The 25,263-nt window shown below is 42.4% G+C and overlaps 1 protein-coding gene and 1 long non-coding RNA gene across 2 annotated transcripts; one reads left to right on the top strand and one right to left on the bottom strand.

Moving 5' to 3' along the window:
* Positions 1–10,358: 10,358 nt before the first annotated feature.
* fgf24 (fibroblast growth factor 24) lies at positions 10,359–21,754 on the top strand. Its single transcript, XM_085789208.1, has 5 exons — positions 10,359–10,485; positions 10,686–10,722; positions 15,029–15,206; positions 18,521–18,627; positions 20,455–21,754. The coding sequence occupies exons 1-5, from the start codon at positions 10,454–10,456 to the stop codon at positions 20,731–20,733; spliced, it is 633 nt and encodes a 210-aa protein (XP_085645334.1). The 5' UTR covers positions 10,359–10,453; the 3' UTR covers positions 20,734–21,754.
* Positions 21,755–21,848: 94 nt separating this feature from the next.
* On the bottom strand, positions 21,849–22,692 carry LOC146979365 (uncharacterized). Its single transcript, XR_015036867.1, has 3 exons — positions 22,570–22,692; positions 22,419–22,488; positions 21,849–22,379 (listed from the first exon to the last, which is right to left on the bottom strand). It is a non-coding gene; the product is annotated as an uncharacterized LOC146979365 (long non-coding RNA).
* Between the last annotated feature and the right edge of the window lie 2,571 nt (positions 22,693–25,263).

Below are 25,263 nucleotides of genomic sequence, written 5' to 3'. Positions count from 1 at the left end.
CTAATGAGACGGTTAGTGGTTCAATCCTCAACTCCTCCAGTCCACATGTTGAAGTGCCCATGGGTAAGATCCTGAACCTTGAAATAGGAAAGTACTGCATGAATGGGTGAAGTGTTGAGCACTTGGATCAGCCGTTAAGGACAGTCTGCTTACCGTGTAAGAAGTGTAATGAGCCATGCAATACACGCAGCTAAAACACATCCAAACGATGACTATATTAAAACACCAAGATCACAAATCAAAGAAAAGTCTATTTATTTATTTAAGAATGTAATGGTATAAGAGCCTCGTATAAGTCACCAGTAAATACTGCCTTGTAAGTACATCTTAGATTGGCCTTGTGGGTATTTGGGGCATATACCAAGTATCACCTGAGGCTTTTTCAATTCAAGGTTGGACTGAATTGATTATCTGCCCAAATGATCCAGTTAAATCCCACCAGCTGGATCAGAGTCTCCCTGATCTTATAGTATGAAAATAAATAACAATTGATTATTGAATACTGTTAAATCTGTAGTTGTGTTGTCCTTTTTTCAGACTGTGATGGTAGGAGATGACTGTGCTGGACTCAGACCAGGTGGGGATGAGGAGTGGAGGCTGGATGAATGAGGCGAGCGACCACACTTCAGTTTTGATTTATATAAAAACATCCATTCAAGGTAAGAAATGCAGATCAATAATTCAAATAAACCACAGATTTCAGATGTGTAACAGATATTATTTATTTGCAGGGTTTGTCTACAATCTGAGTCGCCATCAACCATGAGAGACTCCATACTAATGCCATTGGATCTCCAGATGTCCATGAGGAAGTGGTGAGTAGTTATCTTAATGTCTGAAGCAACCTTTAATTTTATCACCACATCGCAGCTTCACTCCGCTGAATGCACATTTATCTGTTTCACACTCATCTGTCCAACAACGGCCTGGAGCAGCACTTTCACCAGACGTCTGACAGACATGTCTCACTCAAATCTGTGCAGTTCAACAAGGTAATTTGTCAAAACGCTGATATCTGTGATGACTTCAGCCCCCGAGCTCTCAGAGGCCTTCATGCACCTTGCACCTTGTCTCACTTGACACCGTTTCCAGTTTCCCCAGCATAATCTCTGAGCTGGAGGCTTTTATTCTGAAATTTACTTTTACATGAACTGTCTTCTTACCTGTGAGAAAAAGTAGGAGAAAGAGGGAGGACATGACCTCCCCACGTGCCTCTTGTAATGTTAAAAACCTAATACACACATATGTATATATATATAATACACACAGTTGCATCTCCATAACTTCACCATTGACTTAAACACATTTCCTGGAGTCTAACCTTCACCATACCAACTATTTTACTAACCCTAAATGTCCTAAATGTGAAAATGTAATGATTATATTACATTCAAAGTAAGACAAGTTCCTTTAATATGTTTTAAATGATAAGTCACCACAACAAGATTAATAACTGGACCATAGACACAGACGTAGGTCAAGCTACAGCTACAGACAATTATGATTCAAATAGAAACATGTTTTCACAAGATTAGAGAGACCTGAGCACAATAAAAACATCTCACTCTTCATTTGACTTGACCTAATAATACATTTCTTCACCTACAACACACTTTTACCCATGATGCACTGGGTTTAAACCTGATATTAATCACCATAAACTTACTTTTTGACTTAATGTGTCAGTGTGAGTGTTTAACTGATGCAGTCTTTTTGCACTATTTTCCCACAACGAATTTCCCCCATGGGACGATAAAGTAGGCTACATCTTAATCTTAATCTTAATTAACAGTCATAATATCAACAGCTTCTACCTCATAATGGACAATGATGCAGTGAAATATAAGCACAGAAACGTCTGAGTGTAGCAGTAAATTCACATAGACAACATGTGTCAGAGTGGTGGTATTGTATTCACAGATCACCTAGGCTATACCTGAGGCAGGAGGTAAAATCCAGCGCTGTGAGCTGTTACCTGTTAGGTGACGCCCCCTGTGTAACCTGACAGGTGACCGAGCGCTGAACAATAAACAACCATTGGTTTTGTTTACAAGCCGTAGCTCGTGTTTTGTTGTGCACCATGAAACCAAATGAGCCAAATACACAAACACAACTGAGTGAATTACTCCACTGAACTACTCCCAACAGTCTGCTTAGATTTCACAAATGCATGCACTCAAGCTGCTCAAAAGACACTTCCAGGTAATATCGACGTCATTTTCTGCTTCAGAAAACAGCAGCAGCAGAAAAAAAAAGACTTCTTGCATGTGTTTTCATTCTTCAGACCAAATAGGAAGTCATTTGTACATTCAAAGACATCATTGTGGATTTTCTTGTGTTTTGCAGAGATGGATTGTACTCAGTATAAATCTCCTCTCTACATGAATATTTATATACTCTTTTACCTGCATAAATAATCCAGAAACACTCCCGTGTGAAGGTCGGAGCCAAACGATCCTGTGAGATATCAGCGCGCTGGACAGTCAGACGGCATCAATCATAGTTCATTTTATCTTTAATACTGTCTCAATTTAGTGAAAGCTTATGCAATGCATCACATACTTGTTTGAAGGCACCAGCGTAGGCAAGAGCAAAAAAAAACCCAAAACAACATCAGCCATATCAAAGCTGGGATGGGTGTGGAAGGGTCCGGCCTTCTTCTCGGTGGGTGGAGGTACCAGCCGTGCCTTCCCTTTGTACATCTTACATCTGGAATGGGCACATTTTTCCCCCTCCTTTCCAAATAACATCTGCAGCTAAAAAGCCAGACAGGTAGTTAGAGTTGATTGGTCATGGATGGATTTTCTCTCTCTCCTCTCTTTCTATGTCGCTCCCTCTCTCCCTCCCTTTTTTTTTCTATTCTACAAAGCCCAGAGGCTAGTATTTCACTGATTACAGAGTCCCTCCATTTGAATGGTCGTTTGTGTATTGTCAGAACAAAGGGGGCGAGCGGCCTCTGAAGAGGTGCTAGACAGGGGAATGGATTGGGCTCAGCGATTAGGATGAGTGGAAGTGCAGGTTCAGGCTAGCTTAGCAGAGCAGAGACAGATCAAGGAGGGACTCCACTCCAAACCGAGGGGACCTTTCGTGACTGGGAAAAGAGGGACCGGTCGGCAGCAGCTGCACTCCGGCACAACTTACTCTTGAACTTAAATTGGAAAGGAGAGGATCAGGGGTTTTTATAGCCGACTGATGACTAACATAGCTCTGGATCTCCGTCCGTTGTTGCTCTGTCCCAGAGGTGCAAAGCTAAAAACTTGGGTTAGGGTCAACGTTAAGCCCTGATTATTACTTTGAGCCTGCACAATAAAAAAAAGTGACATAAAGTATCAGTATCAGTCCTGTAAATGAAAAAGGCAAATTCTTCACTTTTGCCTTTATAGCTTAATCATTTGCTTTCCTAATTGCGCGCAGTAAGGAAGCTGGATTATGTTCCCGGCTGATGTTTTTCCTGGTGCAGAAAGTGCTTCATTATTCTGCATGTGCAGTCGTAGGTAGGTGGTCGAGCTGGACAGTGAAAAGTGGACTTTCCTGCTCTGTCCCTGAGTTGCCTCTTGCCATGATGTTGCTTTTGGCTGGAAGTACCTTTAAATACACAAGATGTTTTTTTTATTTTCTAAAGTATAAACACCAGCATCAGACAAATCTTTTTTAAATATAAAACATATTTTGTTATAACTAGAAGGGAGAATGGAGAATAATTGGATCTTGAATTTATTATTCTTAACAAACCAGTGCAGTTTTGACTAATTCCCCAAATCCCCCACACGACGAGACCAACCTCAAGGACACAACCGGCCACTTGCACCTGAGGAAGTGGCTCTCAGACAGCGCGGTAATCAGATAAACATTAGCCTGACAGGTTTCAGGGCTTTGAACACTCACTTAGTACTTCTCACCCCTAACATGAAGGTAATGGCTCAAAATCAAAGTCCTCATCAAATAATGTTGGGTGAGCGCGGGTCACACGCTTGGTGGGCTTCCTTTTGATTCTGCAGCGCCACCTTTTCAAAGCTGTTTCCAAGCTGATTTTTTCTTTTTTCTTTTAATTTACTTTGGGCCCTTTGTGTGGCTAATGAGATCTATAAACTGCCGTCCATCAAGGAGGTGAAGATGTGTTTAAGTGCAGCGAGGCATTTCGGTGTGTTTCAGTAACTGCCAAATAATCACATTTTTGTGTGAATGAGTCAAAGTTTTTGGACAGTGTTGTGACTCTCGCTGTAATTTTATGCCACATTACAAACAACCAACCCCCCTAATTTGGTAATTATGGGCCATCCCAAAGAAAAACAACAAAAAAAAACAATTATGATGCCGTTCAATTCAGGGAGGAAAAGAAAAAAAAAACTTAAAGAGCTGACAAAAAAACACTTACATCATTTCACTTTCCAAACTTTCACCACCAATCCGCCCAGCTCTGAAGGCTTATTATGTCATTACGGCTCTCATATTGTTCAGCAGAAGTCTGAGAGGTGAAACAAGACTTTCTGATTACCTCTGCTCGTCCAAGGGAGTTGACATTTATCTGTCAAACACGGGCCAAGAACCTCGAGCACATGGGGTCTGTCGGGCCGATTGTTATTCAATTGTAGCCGTGTGACACATTTTGGCAGTTTCTTCTCCACTGAGCAACGGCCAAAGAATTCGATGTCTTCAAAATGCATGTAGTCACATAAAGTTATTGCATGTGTGTGAGCAACTAGCAACAAGACAGCCCCCCCTTCCTTTTTTTTGTTTTGTTTATGTTTTTGGACAACTTCAGACTCCCTGCTGGACGGAGATGGAGCAAATCATCATTAATGTCAAACAGGCGACTGAAGTTAATGGAAACATTAATATGTTCTTGGTGCTCAGAGATGATTTGTTGAAGAGCGACGCTTTAATTTTCACCCTTCACTCCCACATTGCCCCCCCAGCCCCCACTCCAAAAAAAAAAAAAGACTAGGCTACCCGCACCCAAACTCTCTGGCCTCTTCCCTTGAAGGCAAAAACCTAAATGGCCCTTAATGACTCCATGCAAACAACGTGTGACGGGGGACAAATTACTAAAACACTTCCCGCTTTTTTTTTCTCTTTTTTTCCTTTTCCTCCTCTCTCTTTCCTCCTCCCCTCTCCTTCAGGTGATACTTGAAAGGTCTCCGTGGTAACTGCCCCTCTCTCTCTCTCTCTCTCTCTCTGGCTCCTCTCTCTGTCACCTTCCACAATGTCAAGGTGTCGCGACCCCGTTACGACCCGACCCCAACGTTGGACTTCGGTAGCCTTCAGAAGGGAGGGGAGGGGAGGGGGGGGTCGGCCGGTATGTGTGAAAAAGGGGATGTGAGTGTGTGGTGTGTGGTGGGGGGTGGGGTCGGCGTATACTAATGGAGTGAGGGTGATTCCAGGGAGATGAGAGGAAGAGGGGACGTCCTGTTCAGGTCTCACGCGCTTGTCGGCCTGTGACTTCTTGGCTTCTGGGTGGTTGATTTGAGTCGGTGGTCACTCACCCTCTGCATCAGTCGCCTCACCTTGGGAATTGAATGGGACACATGCATGCACACCCCCCACCACCACCCACCACCACAACACAACTACCCCTCCACCCCTCCCTCGCTGCCCCCTGGCACCCCTCCTTTCCTTTAAGTCAATATGTCCGTGTCAGAGATGAAAGTGCAAAGTGGGAGGGACGCGGAGGGGGTCCTGACACTAATGTAGTACACTGGGCTTCACTTACTGATCTGCCAAGTTCCTTTGTCGAGCCTTTAAATGCCTGCTAGGGTCCTTTGAACCGCTTGAGCTGCTTTTGCCCGCCTTCAGATGCCTCCTCCTTTAGCTTCAATGAGATATCCTCGCTGACATTCCCACAGTCCCTGTTGTCGACAGTGGCGGCGGCCATGGACAAGACACAGAGTACAGAGCCGCCGAGGTTCAAATTCAAAGGCTTGAACCAAAAAAAAAAAAAGAGTCAAATGGGAAGTCGTCGTTTGGCACCTTAAAGTTAAATTTGCTGCTCTTTCTTATTCATTCTTCTTTACTTTATCAACCTCCTTATGCTCTGTTTTATTTCCAATATACCTGCTCGACACCCCCTCCCGTAATCCCACCCTCCAATCTCTGGTTTGTTCTGTCCCAGTTTGTGCGTTTGTTTGTTCTGTAACCGCCCTTCGTCCCATATGGTTTTGTACATGTCTAACTGTCTGTGTAACTGTCTTGTAATTAGAGCTGCAACAATTAATCGAACAATAATCGATTATTAAATTAATCGCCAACTATTTTGATAATCGAATATTCGTTTTGAGAATTTTTTTAAAGAAAAAAAAGTCAAAATTCTCTGATTTCAGCTTCTTAAATGTGAATATTTCTGGTTTCTTTGTGCCTTTATGACAACAAACTGAGTATGTCTTTGGTTTTGTGGACAAAACAAGACATTTGAGGACGTCGTCTTGTGGTTTGACAAACACTGATTGACATTTTTCAACATTTTTTAACATTTAATTGACCAAACAACTAATCGATTAATCGTTTATATAATCGGCAGATTAATCGATAATGAAAATAATCGTAGTTGCAGCCCTACTTGTAATGTGTGGTTAAATGTGCATTAATAAAGACAAAAAAGAAAGAAAAAAAAGTGAAATTTGCTCTCATCAAAGGCTGAAACAGAATGTGTCGGCAGAGAAGTCGCCGTTTTGAATCTGTGGTTATTTATTTATTTTTATTTTTTTAAAGCACTTTCATTGGCTGCCAAGTAAAAGCCAGCCAGGTAAACTAAGACCTTTAACTTGCTTGCTTGTTTTTCTCACTCCCTCACTCTTGTCAGCTAATCTCTGTGGGTAACCTTATCCCAACTCTTGAGTGCCCCCCCACCACCACCACCACCACCTCCCTCCTCCTCCTCCTCCACCCCTCTGCACCCCACCCTCCTCCTCCTCCTCCTCCCAGCCTCAGAAACTGGACTGAAACAGCTCTCCCCATTCATAAAGCTCGCTCTTGTTCTGCTCGACCAGCGGCAGCCTGCATTTGATTAATTCTCGCTGTTTTATCAGGCAATTTTTGAACTTTTTTTTTTCGAAACAGTGTCAGCAGGCAATTTGTAAGCCGCAACAGCTCGTTTGACTGATGGTGTGAAAATTTATTTTTGCCACCTACATCTAAAGGATCAATTCACCTAAATCACACACACTCAAATGAAAAAAAAAAAAAAACTACCTCTAACTTTACTTCTTCTTCGCCATGCAGGTTGTTTTGATTTTAGCTGCTCAGGTTTTGAGTTTCTGCCAAACAACCAGAACAAAACACAGACTTGGAGCTTCCTTTCGTGGAGCTTTAAAAGCATTTGCGAAATGACATTTAATAAATTCAACAATAAAAAACAGCGACTCTGGACGATCTGCAGAACACACTGTCAACAGTTTTCATTGGAACTACTCTCCTTGTTTGCGGGAAGTGGAAAGAAGAAAATCTCAAGGACAAACAAAGCGAGGCCAGGAAACGATGATGATGAGGGATAATTTAGACGATGCAGAAGTTTTTTTACTGAGGCCTTCAGAGGAGATGTTCTTCTGTTTATATACCCTGCACTTTATTCTCCACCTGTGCTCAGGTTGTGGGAGATGAAGCTTTAACAGCATCAAAATGAAACAGATGCATGAGTGCAGGACAGGTAATAAGGATATTTAGGTCATTATATTGCTTGGTGTTGACATTTGTCACATATTCTGTTGTAAGTTTCCCTCTGAACTCGACATGTGGTTCAGACAGTTGTGTGGAAGACTCTTCAGAAACATTGTCTTGTTGTTTCCTATATTCCTATAAAATGATAAAAGGCCCCTTAAAAGAAAAGGAAGGGGGGAAAAAAAGCAGGGCCCGTCCTCTTTGCCCCCGAGCAGCGATGTGTTTCCTCCTCCTGGTGACTCATAGGTGGCCACATCCCGGCTGCTGCTGCTGCTGCTGCTGCTGCTGCTCTCTCCTCTCTCAGTTGTGGATTTACGGCCATGCTCCGAGAGGTTTGTGACAAACATGTGCTTAAGAGGCGATGAGTGACTCCACAGTTCTGGCTCTGTCACACTCGGCCGTGGTAATTGCTGTTTATCATCCCCGCTTTCTTTTTTTTCTTTCTTTTTCAAATCAGCTTTGTCAGGCGCCTTTATTATTATTATTATTTATTATCATTTTTGACTTCTAGAGAAATCTAAGCAGCTATAACATGAGCCCTCATCTCGACCCTGCGCTGCTCTGTGAAGAAATTCGTCATATCATCTTTTGTGGATAATTACTATTTGCTGCATACGTTTTGCTGTGATTTCCCTCCCTTAGGGGCAGACAAGGCTAAATTAGTCATGCTTTAAATGACATTATACATCAGTGGTGTTACAGGGATTATTAAAGTGCACTGTGGTTGACAGGATCAAGCCTTCTTGTTAGGCAGACAGCCATGAATCACTAGGTAAAACCCACATCAACCCACTCTATCCACATGTGTACACACAGAGAGGAGATAAAGGGCTGTGTGATGTGTAGGGTTGTCCCCCCCCCCCACCCCCTGTAAACCAGAAAACACTAAATAGGCCTAAAAGCCGTAAATGAATGTTTTTTTCCTTGTAATAGAATTGATTTCTGTTTATTTTGTGTGTGTTTGCTGATCAGGGAGCTGCAGCTCTTCCTTAAACACTCCCCACTAAGCTCCCCACAGGAGGCCCTTTGAATCCCCAACGTGGGGAAGTTATGTATGTAATCATTTAGGATCATTTTGAATATCAATGGGGTAGGAATCCCGAGGATCCAGTTTTAATGGGACAATAAAGACGAACCACAAAGGTTTTCTTTTCTTTTTCTTTCCTCTTCTTCTTTTTTTTTTATAATGGCAGCAGGGATGTGGGCTCACTTTACTGCTGCCAGCTCTGAAGCGCTCGTAAACACATTCACACCTCTCTTTCATTTAAATGCGGGATAAGTTATAGCACATTATTGAAAAAAAAAAAGAAAAAAGAACGAGGTCGACAACAACCTGCATTTGAATGGTGTCTGGAGGAGCCGGGGCCAATCCACAAACCAGCAGCAGTTAAACAGGCACAGAGAGGGAAGCAGTTTCTGTAGCAGCCACAGCACTGCAGCAGCTCGCTTTATTTATCACTGAAGACAACGATGCAATTATGATAATAATACTAAAAGATAATGATAATCAGGCATAGATTCTGTCATAACCCGAAAGTGAAAGTTAAGAATGAAATGAAAACGTGAATAAATAAACACATAATTCAGATCATCCCATGTCTGCAGGAAGACGCAGGTCTCCATGTCCATATCTGCAAAACCATTAAATCCTCTCCCAGCGTGAAAAAAAAGTGACAAAACAAAAACAAATGAAACCCGCTCTTCTCCTCCTCCTCCTTCTCCTTCTCCTTCTTCATCTGCTTGTTCTACTTGAGCTCTCTGCGCCGCGCGCTTTGCCCACCGAGAGGAAAAAACCCTCTCCAAGCTGATGGGTCTCTCCAAGATTACCCTATCAGGTGCAAACCGCTGACATGTTTCCACCCACCAACAACAAAAAAGCCTCTCTGTGCCCAAATCTCAAGCCACAGACGCACAAACACCACTGACAGGCACTGCTGCGCCATCATCAGCCCCTCGAAAAAGCCTCTCCAGGGACCCGCTGCTGCCGCCGCTGCGATTTCTACACAAAAACACACAACTTTGCGCTCTGGATAACTTTGTTTCACCCACTATTTTTTTTTCTTCTTTTTAGCGACTTTTCTCATTTTTTTAAAGGTGGAAGGACGTTTGATCATCCACCGCTGATCTATTATTCCTTTTCTTTTTTCCTCCACCGCAGCACTTGGTAGAATAAAATGACCCATGCAAGGTGTGTGAATCCCCCGCAGGTACGGACGGAGCCGGGGAGCTGGTTGTGATCTCTGGAGCAGCAGCAGCAGCAGCAGGATTTTGGGGATTTTGGGACATCAGCTCGGCTGAGGCTCAAGGTGTGCAAGACGCGGAGGATATTTTGTTGTTGTTTTGGAAACGAGGAGATTTTTTTTTTTTTTTTTTCTTGGAGAGGTCGGACACTGAATCCTTTGCGCGCTTGGCACCGATTTACGGAGACGTTGCGGGATTTCGCGGATCCGAGGAGACTGAGCCGAGAGAAAGAAATAATCTTCTGGATAATTCAAACACAGACAGACACACATATACACACGCGCACGCGCGCACTACCCCCCCAACAAGGAAGCACCTAAATGTTGCACTCCGTGACTCTGCCACTGCTCTCCGGCGATCTACCCTCATACTGGGATTCAGTCTCCTACTTACCCCCGGAGGTGTGTGCGTAAAGGACGCGCGAGGGGAGCGAAAGCGAGAGAGTGAGAGAGAGAGAGAGGGAAAGAGAGAGAGAGAGAGAGGGGGGCGATCTCGCCAACCTTTCCCGGGGCCCTAAATCTGTGGAAGCAGGTGTATTTCAGGTGTATTTCTGCAAGTCAAGATGTCTCTGCTTCCTTCGAGGTTCATATACCTGTAAGTGTCCCACATCTCCGTTTCTTCCTTTTTTTCGCTTTGCACATTAAACCTTCGTGCATTCTTACCAATAGAAGTCGCTAAAAGCTTCATATTTGCGCATTGCTGTCATTCAGGTAACAGGCTGCTTTATACTTCATGTAATTGCCTGTGTGATTCACTCCCCTCCTCTCTTCTTCTCGTCTTCTCTCTCCACTTAGGTGTTTACATTTTCTGGTGCTCTATTTCCAGCTACAGGTATGTTTACGCCTTCATTCAACTTGTTTTTTTTTATATGTGTGTAAATGTGTTTTGCATGTCTGTGTGTGCAGCTTTTCACGCTGATGATGTTAAAGCTACAGGTTATTTTCAGGGTGGTCCCCTTAAAGTTTTTTAAACTGCTTAGTTGGTTTAATTAAATCCACTTAAATTCAGCTCCTGAGGAAAGAAAAAGTCGCTCCTTGCTTTTTTACCCCGAAAATACAAACCAGAAATAATTGAAAATGAGTGCAAAGAGTCAGAAAACCACTGTTAAACAACATATCATTTTTTTTTAAAACTACTTTGGGTGTAATCAGACTGTTAGTTAGAGAGGACAGCTCCCAGCATTAATCATACAGCGGCGTTGCTGAGACATGATACAGGAAATAAAAATAGAGTCTAATTATCGCAATGAGCTTCCAATAAAATTACTAATGCAGACAGACTAACACCACGTTGTGATAAAGATCAAGAAGAAGCATAATGATAAAGAAAGATAATAATATTTGTCATCATAATAATAATAAAAAAAACGACAATCTGCTGTTTGGTACCCGGGTTCATCTCCAGATATCAACAAATAAACAGAGACAAAAATAAAAAAATAAAAGTCTTCTGCAGAGTTGAAGTAGCAGCTTCAGTGTTTTACAGCAGAGTTGTGTAACAGATATTCTGATCCCCGGGGTGAGGAGTTTTTGCTTTGAACAGATGGGCTCGTTTGGCGCTTGTTGCCTCAGTGTTTTTTTTTTTTTATTAGTTGCGTCTCACTTTGAACAGTAATGATTTGCAGGCATCCACTCACCTAATTGACTGAGCGAGAAGATGCAGGGAGAGCATGCACGCTCCTTCTCCCATAAAGCTACATATACTATCTGACCGGCTTATGATGATGATGATGATGATGATGACGTGGTGGGATCATAATATTATAGCTGCACGTGCTTGTTGTTGTTTTTAAATTAATCCCCTGCGTTATGATCTGAGATGTTGTTAAGGCGTCATTCCTCAGCTATTTGTCTCTCACAGTTGGTAACATTTTAATTGTAGTAGTTTTTATGTAATTATGTCTTTAACAGGTCACAAAATAAGATTGTTTTATTTTTTTTGTTGTCAGAGAACACTGAATCATACCAAGATGGGGAGTTTGGGGTTTGACTTTTTTTTTTGAGCCAAATAAAACTCTGTGTGAACTCTGTAAAAATAAAAAAATAAAAATAAAAATACATTTGATCAAGTTGCGCAACTGAAATAACAGGCCTCAGCCTCAACACAAACTCAAGTGCATCTATGGGATTCCCCAGAATTAAATGTAATTTCAGAGACAAATAAGAATTACAAAAAAAAATCCCAAATGTTGAAAAGTTATATAAGTCTATACGTGCTCGGATTATTCCAACAGAGCTGGCACAAACAAAGCTATAGTGTCAAGTCGACTGACCACTCCTCACATGTACGACAGGGCGAAGCTCACGCACAATATGTATGAGGTGGTATTTCCTGTTGTTGCTCATTATAATATGTGATTTGTTTTTGTTTCTGGTGGTTTTATTATTATTATAGATAAAGGCTTTTTGCATAATGCAGTGTAATCCAGCTAAACATAAAAGCAGGAACTGCCCTTTATCTGCCTGTCAGCTCCCATCTCTGTGGTTGTGATTTTCACTAGGACAAAAACACAAAAAGGAAGTAACCACAGTTTGGATGTTAACTGTGAATCCCCCTGCCAACATGTGCGCGTTTCCCCAATTTGTGTGTTTGTCTGACCATCCGTCTTGCTTGTGTGTGTGTGTGTGTGTGTGTGTGTCGTGTCAAGCAGATAAAAAGGTGTATCTTAGATGGATGCGACGACTGAGCTTCCTCGGTGAAGACGAGCACCAGACGTTTTTGAAGTTGCAGCCGTATCCGTTTTCATGCTATGTCTTTGAAGAGAGGAGACGGCGTGATAAAAAACTTTTTGTCGCTTGTGCGCTCACCTCAACCATGTGCTTAGGCTTGCCTTCTCCCCCCTCGACGCAAAATGCAACTGTCTACCAAACACACTTTTATGTTTGTTTAGAGATGGGAGAGATTTGGGATAAATCCCTCAGCAGCCCAGTGAGGCCTTGTTTTGTTTTGTTGTGTGTGTGTATGTGTGTATGTGTGTGTTTGCTCGTCAGCTTTGAGGTTCGTTTTGAGCGAACTGACAACATGATGATGCCAGTGTTTGACTTTTTTAAGTGGACGCATAATTTCTGTTTGGGGTGAACACACACTGCTGTTGCACACATGTTGAACTGTGGAGCAGCGATGCAGCTTCTTTCTGCTGGAGTAACATCTCCAGTTTTTTTTTGTTGTGGGGCTGCTCCAATCTCAACACCAAACTCAGACTGTGCAGCAAACAAATATGTCACAGACGTCTGTGTTGGACACGACAACGCTCGTCTAGAGTTACATCAATTGCAGCGAGCTATCAGCCCTCTGATCTCGACTCGAACGTGCCTCGTCGTGCAGTAAACGGTCTATCTCTCGGTTCAATCCTGGTCCTGGTTGAGTTTGGGATTGACAAAATTGTTGAGGGGGCGACAATAGTGCTCCAGAGAGGTCTAGGCTTGATGCATTTTGTTGTCGTAATGTGTTGTAGTGGAAAAACACGCTTGTTATGGCTGTGTGGTTGTTTGATGCAGAGCGACGGTACTGGAGGAACCATGGGAGGAAAACTTGAGCCAACAGGCCGCAGTTGATTTTGACACCATTTAAAAAGAAAAAGAGAAGCTCATATTCTTCTAAACTCATGAAATATTGGGCTGAAAGTCGATTTCTCAAATAATAAAATACCATTAAAGCAGGTGGAGTCAAGCTCCCAGCAGGTTGTGATGCCTTGATGTTAACACTGTGAATTTGTTGCATCAGTAGTTAATGCATTTTGATATCCAGCCCCTCATTTTCTACACTGCCCCGCTGCCAAAAGTAACATTACGGGGTGTGTTTCCTAAATGTCAAGATACAGAAGCTGTGTGTCCCAGTTCAGGGGCTGGATCCTCCGAGGTCCACATTTCTAGACCGAATACGTCATCTAACAAGGCAACAAGTCTTTCCTAATCCAGCAAAATTGCTGCCTAACGCTGTATCTTGACAATCTATTGGGGCGTTTTGACGAGTCGATGCTTGAAGGACGCAGCAGTTTGGATGCATACAGGACAGCGTTTCGTGTTTGGTACCTGAACTGGGTCACAGCTTGTATGACTGACACCTGGTTCAGAGGAGCCGTACGTCAGGGTTTAGCGTCAGGTTCTTTTTTTTTTTTGCAAAAAAAGTTTATTTTTCCCCTCTTTGAGATGAAGTTTTCTTCTACTGTTGCCACAATTTCCCATCATGTTCGCTACATGTCATTAATTTGGTGAAGTTAGAATAACAAGGACTCGGGGTATGTAATGTGTATATAATTAGCCACCTGAGAGCAGCCACATAAAAAGCCATTACTGTGCAATTACCACACCATACAGCTGGGGAAATGGGATCTTGGCGTGAACTGAGATTCCAAGGCTTCTGAAAGTATACGTTTCCCCCCCCCACACACACACACATGGTTGCTTTTCTGACATGCCGATGAAATCCACGATTTGCAGCGCCGGTTTTGACGTCAGGTTTAAAGGAGACTCGTTTCAGAAAGGCAGGCTGATGAAGTTTAATTAAAGAATTCCCTCAACGCAAGTCATTTTTTTTTGTGGCTCAAGCCAAGGTGCCTCATGCCATCTCTGGTCTCGACTTCCGCCTGCTGCGTTTCCTAATTTATGGACCCTGCTTCGCCTGCAGGCAGATATTTGTTTGATGATAGTGCAACAGGTCTGGATGCTTCAGGTGTATAATTGCTAGTGGCTTGCTTGCTTGTGGAAATGGGAGCAGAGGTTTCTCAATATCGCCCGAGGCGCATAGTATATATACCATACTGCTGCCTCTCTTATAGAAAGCAACAGAAGAAGGCTGCACCCGGAGACTTTACACTTGTTCTGTTGGGGATTTATGCTTCATTAACACATCTTTGTGTTGGAGATCTGGGAGCTTGTAAATGCAACGCACATAAAATAAAATATAAAGTGCCAGTTCGTTGCAAAAAAAAAGAGGAAAGAAACACTAAAATGCCACGGTCGTAATTTCCAGGTTGTTGTCTTGGGTTTTTAGCCCCTGAAGCGCAATTTTTTTGACACAACCCCATAAAAGCAACAGCACACATTACTATCAACACCTGTGTCCTGACAATCTCTCACTCTTCTGTCTCTCTCTCTCTCTCTCTCTCTGCTTCCTCCCGTCTCACGCCTCCGTGCAGGAATCCCAACAGAGTCCTGCTGATTTCAGGTTTTACATCGAGAACCACACGAGGAACCCGGACGACCTGAGCCGGAAGCAGGTCCGGATCTACCAGCTGTACAGCAGGACCACGGGGAAGCACGTCCAGATCTTGGGGAAGAAGATCAACGCCAACGGAGATGATGGGGGCAAGTATGGTATGGGAGAACTCCTGTGCATCTCACCTGACACTTTAGCTATTAGTCTTGTCAAAAAAAAACAGGATGAGGAGTCTCCACCAGCTGCCGGCCCGAGCGCCTGGTGCTTCCCTCGAAGGTTTTTACTCTGTTTACTACCTCTTTGTTTGGAGGTGGTTTTCCATGCTCTGTGTGTTTGGCTTGGGCAGGAGTGGATGGTGACTTATGGAAGCCACCAACTACTGGTTGGGGAAGATGCAGATGTGTGGAAATTGCTGAGCTTGCAGTGGATGTTTACTGCAGCGTTTAGCGTATCCAGAGCAAGTCTATTTTTTTTCATCCTGATAGATTTATAGGCCCTGCAATGTGAAATTTTGTTTTGTCAGAATAACAAATATGGACCAAATACTTCACTTGTGGCTTTTTTTTTTTGTGGAGTTTTGGGGTTATGAGCTTGTAAGATCGTGGTATTACTCAACCTTATTGATCCTGACAAACAGGACTGTGACTGTCCAGACAAATCTGGATCAATCTCACATTGGTTATTGTCTTTTAATGCCACATATCTGCCACCATAGTAATTATGAATTGGTACAGTCTCACCAGTGGGAACCAAATATCAAGCACGAAGCATGAAGATAACGCAAAGTATTTGTTGAATTTAGATGTGGCAGATGAGTAAACCGATGGTCACCGACGCCGTCTTTGATGTAGTGGCACAGACACGAGAAGGGGGAAAAAACAAAAAAAACACTTTGTGTTGTGATCTCCTGCAGATATTTTGCTTCTAACAGCTGACTCACAGCTCTAAAATTGCTGCTCTTGAATGCCTCTGAGTGAGTGTGTTCAGTCACAGATGCGCCGAGGCGAAGTTTCCTCACTGCTTGTTAGAGCTTGAGTGGAAGCAGATCCAATTTTTCCCATGAGGCCTTGCCAATTCCACCCTCCGCCCCTCCTCCCGTCTCCTCTTCCTCCTCCTCCTCCTCCTCCTCCCCATCCAGCTGCAGTACCTGGCACCTGTGAACTCCTTTGCACTCACTAATAACGCTCTCCTCGCTCTAATCCACTCATTCACTGCAGCTCCACGAGGAAGTCCCTTGAAAAAAACGAGCGCAGAGGAAAATTTATCTCCTCAAGTCCATATCTGTGCAGCTAAAGTGAGGGGGGGTGGGGCATTGTAATTCTTCTTAGGGTATTAGCATCGCATATTCATTATTTTTAAGAGACTAGAACAATCCTTTTCCAGAACAATCCGTCGTGTCTGATGCCTGTTGTCCACTTAGAGCTGACGGTGGGTCACAGCAGAGGCTTTTAAAGACATAAAAGTTGTTTTCAGTGTTTCTGACAGGTGACCCCACAATGAGGTCGATAAATACCCCCCCCCCCCCCTTCACAGCCCCACACTGTTCACGTTGCACCAATGCACATAAAGGAAAAACACTGAGATATTGAGTTTTATAAATTAAATTAAACTTAAGTGTGTGTTAAAAAAGTGGACATCTTGTCTGTGGTCAATTTAAAAGATATCCAGAAGTTGCTCTGATTATTTTTAGCTTCAGTTTTGTGTTTTTATCACATAAATTCCCATTTTTAATGATATTTCATCGTCACCACAGACCAACCCTTTAAGATCCCTGCACTCAAACGTCTTCCAAGAGATTATCAAAGAGCAGTCTTCATCCATTTACGTATTTTTTTTAAGGTCAAGGATTATGTGGATTATGGTTTTCAAGTGCTTCACACTGTAAATAAAAAGCCACCACATTCCCTCCTTTGTAAACTAAATGCCACTTGTTAGCGGTATTGATGACAGCGTGGTTCTTCTTAGTGTTTGTGTTTGAATGGAGCAGTGACTCAAGGATTTAATTAAGTTTTTTTTGCTGAAGCCTGCAGCTGCCAGACTGGTTGGTTGTCAAAGATCAAACCATCAGTGGTTTTAAGTCTGAAGAGAAGAGGAGATGGGGTTTTCTGGTCCATGCAGGGTCATGGACAGAGGGAGAGTTTTATCAGATGCTCTGCGTGGAAGCTTCATACCTGAGGTAGAATCTTTTGGGCCTTTTCTGCAAAAAACAAAACCACTCAGAGTGAAAAAGGCCAAAGTTTTGTCATACAACTCCTGATTTGACTTGGAGAGTATAATTATCTTTTTAAAACATCAGTCACTTCATGAGCCCGTTGGACGAGTTTCCATCTTGAGGTCCACAGAAAAACAAAAAGTTCGGACAGATCTTTCTAGCGATAAATGTGTTTGGCTTTTTTTTGCAGAAAGGGAAAGAAATAACTCCACTCTTCCCTCGGCTTCACCTTTAAGACAGGTTTCCTCTTCACTTTCCTCCCATGGTTGGATTTGAGGGTTGTCTGTGGGGGGAGGAGGAGGAGGAGGAGGAGGAGGAGGGGAGTTACTTCTTGCCCCCGAGCCCGTCCCATCCCCTTGGTCTATTCTTCCCCTGCTCCCTTGAGCGCTACTGAATGGCCCTGTGTGTTAAACAAATGGATCATCTTAACTTTTTGATTGAGTGAGCACAGACTAAAGGGAACTTGAAACCTAATCCTGAGGGGCACATAACCGCTCCACAAATGTTTGGCAGATCTCTTTGCTGGTCGAGGGGCGAGCAGAGACAAAGGTGACCTCGCAGGGGTTAACGTTCAGGTCGGGGAGGAGAGGGGAGGACAGGGGGGGGCGGATAAGAAGAGCCGCCGGGATATGTCTTTAGAGTGGATTACTGCTGTGTCAGGACAAAGTGATGGTGGTTGATGTTAATTTGGTGTATTTATAATATGATATCTTGAAATGAAATGATGTTAGACTTCTTTACTTGCTCTGGCGACCCAGAATTAAACTATTTTTTATTCTTTTAATGAAGAAAACTGACTAAAACATCATATTTTGCCACATTCAAGTGTCAATCTGTTGATTTTCAATTAAGAAAATCAATTATTTCCCATAATCCTTCATGGAATTAGAGGGGATTTGATGTCTGGTACAAATAATACTGGTGGGTGACAGCGTTTTGTTGGTGAATGATGAAATTTGGCAATGTATTCATGAAATATCATATGAAATAATGAACAGTTTCATTTAGCACAATGTACTTATGTTAAATATCTTAAGGTTTCTTTAAGAAGTTCTGGGTTAATTCCGTTTAAAAGCTTTTTCCCACTACTGGAAATTCAGTTACATACCGGTAATTTTTTTTTAGATCTTGACCATGTTGGGAATTTCTGTTCAGTTTTGTTTAAATGTATGGACATCCTTAAACCATATTTACGTGAGTGAAAAGATTTATACTACGTGCCATTAACAGTCTACTTTTTCTTTCCTTTTTTTTCTCCAGCTCTTCTTGTGGTGGAGACAGAAACTTTCGGGAGCCACATCCGAATAAAAGGAAAAGAGAGCGAGCATTACATCTGCATGACGGAGAAAGGCAAAATAGTTGGAAGGGTGAGCGTTGTTTTTTTTTTGTTATTATAAAAAGGAAAAAAAGACAGAGGTTTGAGGTAGAAGTTCGATACTTAAACTGACGAGACCAGACTATCATTTTCTTAATATCAAATAAATATTTAAAGGGAGCTCTTAATTCCAAGCTGAATTGAACGCAGCGTCAGATCTGCTTTCTCCTGCTGTTTTTGTACACCCTAACAAAACCCCTTTGATAACTCACAGCCATTCTTCCATTACGTAATCGGCCTACTCCTTTGACACTCGATCAGTCAATTACGGACTGCAATCACCACAATGCATTGAGAGACTAATGGTCACTTAGGAGGAATGCCATTGCAATTATATCACTTAGTCACACCAGGTGGCCACAAGCGCAGGATGTGACTGCATGTGACTCTGTGGACGTTCGGCGTCGATATGGAAAACAAGTTAATATTTTGAAAACGCACACTGTTCTGCAGAGGCACACGTGTGAGTTTCTCGCATTAATAACTCATGCTGTCAGCGTTGGTGGGGCTGCAGCAATTCACACAAGTTTTCACTCTCTCATCATGGTCATCTGTTAGGAGCATGCATTTTGAGTTTTAGTTGCAGGGGCCTCATTTGTTAAAAAAAAAAAAAAAAAAACACTGCAGGATTATTTAGTAACAAAAACAAGATAAAATGACTTTGAAATTATTGATTGTCGTTGGTTTGCAACTTGAATCATGATAGAAAATAAATTGAGCTGTAAATCACAGACATTTGGACAGAAGTAGTTTAATTTTCTGGTGTTGGAAACAAGATGTTTAAAGTGAGTTTTCGACAAAATTATTTGGCTTATTAGTTATTATTTCTATAGCAACAGAGTCCTGTTTGTCTGCATCATCCACAAACTGCAACTTACTGAAACAACCCAATGAAAGCAGTTGACAGTAGAGCTGTCCTCATAGAGTACTGAAATAATAAACAATATTTCCAGAGTTTTAATTTCAGACTTTTAGTATATCAAAGCACAGCTGCTACTCCATCAGTATTTGACATTAAATCATTTTATTTCCCAAGCAGTTGATTAACTTTGCACAATAATTTTTATGAATACACGTGAAACCAAATGAATAGCCTATCTAATGTTTATATAACTTAAAGTAACCGCTTAGCATTTTGAGGAACAGGCCTCACTTTTTAATGTTAAGAGCTAAATGATAATATTGATACCACTTCTTAATCTGCTAGTTATGTAGCTATACAGTCAGGAAGTAGCTGACTTAGCTTAGCATAAGGGTTGGAAACAGCAGGAAACGACTACCTTGACCAGTAGCAACCAGTAGTCTGGCATATACTATAACCCTCCTATAAAACTACAACTTCAGAGTGAGTCAGACTACAATAGCTAGTTCCACTGGTCTTTATGCAAGTGCTAAGCTAACCATGTGCTAACAGTAGCAAGATATTTGGCCCAGTGATAAAGAACTTCTTTAACCAGGATAAGGAACAAGTTTAGTAGCCAAAAATGTTAACCTTGGTCTTTGCAGGTAAAGTGATGGGCCACTTTCAGGTTTCATTTAATTTAGGATTGATCAAGCTAAACTAATCTAATCCTTAGATGATGTTCAGTTTACCTAATTGTATAGCTAACCTTTCCAAAGTTACAAACTTATACCATCATGTAGCTAATATGCTAAAGTCGCCAACAGCAAAGCAAACCTCTCTGAGCGACAACGTGCTGATGTAATGGAAATAAGCCAGGGCAGGCTGTTAGTTAAACAAGAGACCATGCTGCTTCGTTAATAATTAATTAACAACCTGTTTTACCCCCACACTCCTCTCTCTCTCTCTCTCTCTCAGCCTGATGGAAGGAAGCAGGAGTGCGTCTTTGTCGAGGAATTCCTGGAGAACAACTACACAGCTCTGGTGTCGGCCAAGTACAAAGGATGGTACCTGGGCTTCAACAGGAGGGGGCGGCCCAAGAAAGGCTCGCGGACCACGCAGAGGCAACAGGAAGTCCACTTCATGAAACGCCAGCCAAAGGGCAGGGTGGACCTGCTGGAGGAGTTTCGTTTCACCCCAGTAACTAAGCGGACACGAAGGGCTCGGCGGTTAAAACCCAACCCCAAGAGGAACTGATGATGGGACCAATGGGACAGCACTAAAAAAAAAAGAAAAAAAAAGTTTTCCTCAAAAATGGGGAGGAAAAGAAAGAAAGAAAAAGAAAACAATTACAACAACAAACAAACTGTATCTGAAAATCTCAAGCTTCTTTGTCTTAAAAGAATCACCTTAAAGACTTCACTTCTGTAAAAGAAAGAAAGACAGACAAAAAGAACAAAAAAAAAGTCAAAGATGTTTTATTTTTGTATTTCAGGATGACTGAATATTTCCTAACTCTTGGATTCTTCTGGGTTGATGTCATTGTGCTAACGTGTCTGTCATGTTATTTATACTGGATAAACTAAAGGACTTCTGAAAGAGCTCCTGACGCCGCCACCACCACCACCGTCATCGTCGCCGCCGCTGCCGCTGCCGCTGCTGCTGCCGTCGTCGTCATCGTCCTCGGCTGCTGCTGCTGCTGCTGCTGAACTGCGAAGCTGAAGGCATACTTTTTCTTTTTTTGACAGTGTGGGGGCTGGAGCAAAAAAAAAAAAAAAAAAAGGAGCGGACGCAATGTTATAAAAATCAGCCAACTAGAGATTTATTGGAATACCTGTCGGTTTTTGTTTGTGTTGCCCCTGACAACGCGGATCCCATACTTTCCACTGGAATCAGACACCATGGAGACGGAGCGGAGAGAGGTGGCAGTCGCAGGTGACACTGTGCTGCCGGGATAACTGTGTAGCTTTGAGTGCAATATTTTACAGGTCTCTCTCTTTCTTTCTTTCTTTCTTTCTTTCTTTCTTTCTTTCTTTCTTTCTTTCTTTCTTTCTTTCCCTCTCTCTTTCTTTCTTTCACTTTTTTTCCATATGTCTCTCAACCTCAGCTTCACTCGTGGCTCCAGGAATGCGCTGAACCCTCTGAGTACCGTGTGTGTGTGTGTGTGTGTGTGTGTGATTTCCTTGACATTTCCATGCAGCTTGTGATTCAGCTAAAACACGACATGCTTTGACTAGTCAGGCACCAGCCGTGGCTTTAGAGTCTTGTTTAAACAGTCGCACACAAAAAAAAGAAAAAAAAAAATCCAATATAAACAAAAAAATAACAGCTGATGATGTGATTCATAATTCCACAGAGTCTTCCAGCTTCTTCTTCTTCTTCTTCATCACTTCATTGTGAACGATGGATGTTAATGTTAATCCCCCTTTTTCTTTTTCTTTTTCTTGTTTTTTTTTTTTTTGGTCTCCCTTTTCCAACAGCTCTTCATCACAGTTGTTCTTCCAGAGAGCGACGCCTCTCGATTTGTCTTTGAGCTATAAGCTGATTTTTGTTTTGTTTTGTTTTGTTTTGGGGCTGATGGGTGATGAAGACGTCCTCTACCTCCTTGTTCCTCGTGTCTGTCTTTACCTGTCGTCTCCCGACTGTCTGGGTTCAGTTCATCTCAAGAACCTTTCAGTCGACACCGAGCTTCAACCTCTTCTCCTTCTTCTTCTTCCTCTTCTTCTTCCTCCTCTCTTTTCTTTATCTTTAAGTCTCAAAGATGCTTTTCGCCCTGTGTTTGTTTTGTCAGCTCAGTGATCCAACACTGTAGCTGATCATTCATAACTCCACATGACCCCCACCCCCCCTCTAAAAACCCAGGTGACCCAACTTGTCTAGGATTCAGGGAGCGTTTCTTTCTTCTCTTTCTTTTTTGTTTTGTTTTGTTTTGTTTCAGCAACATGTTGGTAGAGTTTGTGTCTGAATCCTAAAGGGAAAAAGTCTGTGCTTCTACCATTCCTCCTCCTCCTCCTCCTCTTCCTCCTCCTCCTCCTCCTCCTCCTCCTCCTCCTCCTCCTCCTCCTCCTCCTCCTCCTCTCACTGACGACCAACTCCGGCCTCTTCTTCTTCTTCTCACCAGTAGTATGTATTCACCTGTCTGCAGGCAGGTTTTTGTATGAGTCGCTACTAACAACATGACACATTTATGATTTTTTTTTTTTGTTTGTTTTTTAAAACAAATGTAAGCAAAAATAATTTTATGACTATTATTAAGATATTTATTGCCTCCCTTTGTAAATAAAATGTGATGAGTTTTATTTGGCCTCTGTTAATAAAATGAGGACTTTATTTTAAAAAAATATATTTATATATGTCTTTTATTATTGCACTGTGTGGTTCAAGAAAAAGAAAAAAGTATAAAATAACCTTTAATGTCCTGGTTCAGGCTGGAATTTGATGACGTTGAGCATCACACTGCCTTAAAAGAGAAATGCTGCAGGTAGCAGCGTTTGGTTGGACATAGAGTACATTCCCTTCTCCGCATACTGCCAAGGTATGCATTTTTATATACAAACCCAAAGCGTGAAGACTGCTTTTAAGGTCAGTGGTTTTTAAATTGAGAAAGGTCTGTTGCAACATCCCTGAAGGCTTTTTATATCTCAGTGGAAGGGCAAGTGAGATTTCACAGTTGGTGCCCTTTTTTTAAACACTTGATATTGTTGCATAATTATACATAAGTATTTCTGGCAAAGGAAGAAAAAAAAAGAAGCAATAATTTATCTTTGTACGTGTCAAAAAACTAAAGGCACGTTAATTCCAGCTGTAGTCGGTGGCGCAGAAGTGACAACGCGCACAAGTGTATAAACTTCACAAGGACTCTGGATCTGAGTTGTAACCTTTTTTTTTTCTTTCTTCTTCTAACCTTTGAGCACTTAAAACACGACACACTTTGATGTAAATGCTCCGTTTTCCAGACACAGTAAACACAGAATATTTTAGACAATTTTTTCCATCTTTTAAAAGCGCCGAAGGAATGTGGAGTAGCATGTCTTTATAATGCTGTGTGCTGGAATGATGTTTACAGTAACCGTCAGACTGAAAGATGGCAGCTTTGAGAGAGAAAAAAATACTTTTGTTTAAATTCCTTGCAATGCTATCAACCCCCCCCCTCCTCCTCCTCATCCTCATCCACCTCCTCCATCCTCCTCCTCCTCCTCCTCCTCCCCCCCGCCATCATCCCTTCACTCTGCTCCGGTGTAGTCACCTCCAACAGATCCAGAAGTTCCCCCCGCTCCGTCATGGGGATTGTGGACGTCTGGCCTGCTTTTAAAAGGTGGAAACATAGTGCTTGATGTGTGACCCAGAGATTCACCATTAACATAATAGATCAGCGCTGAAGATCCCGCTTGTCTGGGGAGACAGTGGAGGGTGGAGAGGGGGTGCAGTGGGAGAAGAAGCTAAGATGACTGCGGGATGTTTTATGTTCCTCCATCTTGCCTTCATCTCCGTGGGGCTGCTTACTATCTCTCCTCTGTGCAAGAACGATGACAGAAAAGAAATCCTGCACACAATGATATGAATTAAATTCGTCCCCGGCAACAACAATTATAAAAGCTTTTAAAGCTCCGAGGCCAAAGTGAAGAAAGCTGCCAAAGTTTTGACTTGTGCATCACTTTTGGCAGGTGTTTGGTCTGCAGAGGGTCTGGAAGTTAAAAATCAGCCTTGTACATGGTCAAGGAATTTAATCAATGCAACTTTTGAAACCCTTCAAAATCTATTTATGCCAACGAGAAGCTTTTCCTTTTTTCTTCTTCTTCGTCTTCCTCTTCTTCTTCTCCATCCACATACTTCAAACTTGACCAAGCAGAGCCAAACTGCATCTGGATATATTGACATTTAAACGAGCGCCGATGGTTTCCAACGCGTCAGGCCGATTCGCAATAAGGAGACGACATTTTTGCATAAGCCTCCCGCCAGGCTTTTCTCTGACTCGACCTTTGATCATTGGAGGCTAGATGGTCTTGGAACTGGACCAATAACTTCAAAATGAAACATAGAATTCCCTTTTGCAAAGCCCAGCCCCTTTTTCAAAGGAGGAGGAATCTTTAAATGCAGTCCTGCTTGCCAAGTAGTTTATATTCTATTATTAGAAAATGTGAGCACATTGAAACCGTGCACAATGGGGTACAGTATGACCAGGGAGCAGTGTCAATGTAGAGAGAGAGAGAAAAAAAAAAAGTCTGTGGTTGTGAATAAGTTACACACATTTTTAGTGGAAGAACCAAAAGTGGTTCTCTGGCCTCGGGATCAGCAACCACACACTTAACAATTAGCCCTGTCAACAGAAATCTGCTCTGTTTGAGACATGAAACAAGTTTTGTCTCTGCGAATATCACTCAAATCATGCCTCAAGGTCAGTGAAAAAAAAAAAAAAAAACACAGCCGCCAAACAAAACACAGTCCAAGCTGGAATATACCTTTGTCCCATTAAATGCAGTTTCACGTCATGTCATTTACTGTCAAAACACGACTGCTGCTGCTGCTGCTGCTGCTGCTGCTGCTGCCGCCCGTCTCACTCCTTGTTCAGGCTGAAAAACCACAGTCGACTGGTCGCCCTTCATGACTGTGAAATCCACAGGGGAAACACTGTGATTCTCAAAGTATTTTTGAAACACACGGCTGAGTTGTGTTTTTACAGGATTACAAATGTGCTTACTGTAGCCTACATACAGTTTCTGGAAAGCCAGACCTCTTCTGTGTTCTCCTCATAACAACATGTGGCCAGCGTGTTATGAATAAGGGTCA

Source organism: Trachurus japonicus, chromosome 10, assembly GCF_045865225.1.
Source record: "Trachurus japonicus isolate A0001 chromosome 10, Traja_1.0".
NCBI classification, from domain to species: domain Eukaryota; kingdom Metazoa; phylum Chordata; class Actinopteri; order Carangiformes; family Carangidae; genus Trachurus; species Trachurus japonicus.
The sequence above is the reverse complement of the archived record's forward strand: the minus strand, read 5'-3'. Positions and strand labels throughout refer to the sequence as shown.

Bases quoted from the DNA above. Each gene is read 5' to 3' on its own strand.
- fgf24 (XM_085789208.1), top strand. From the start codon at position 10,454: ATGTCTCTGCTTCCTTCGAGGTTCATATACCT. The intron at 10,723-15,028 runs GTATGTTTACGC...GCCTCCGTGCAG, and splicing joins TGCTCTATTTCCAGCTACAG to GAATCCCAACAGAGTCCTGC. The intron at 15,207-18,520 runs GTATGGGAGAAC...TTTTTTCTCCAG, and splicing joins AGATGATGGGGGCAAGTATG to CTCTTCTTGTGGTGGAGACA.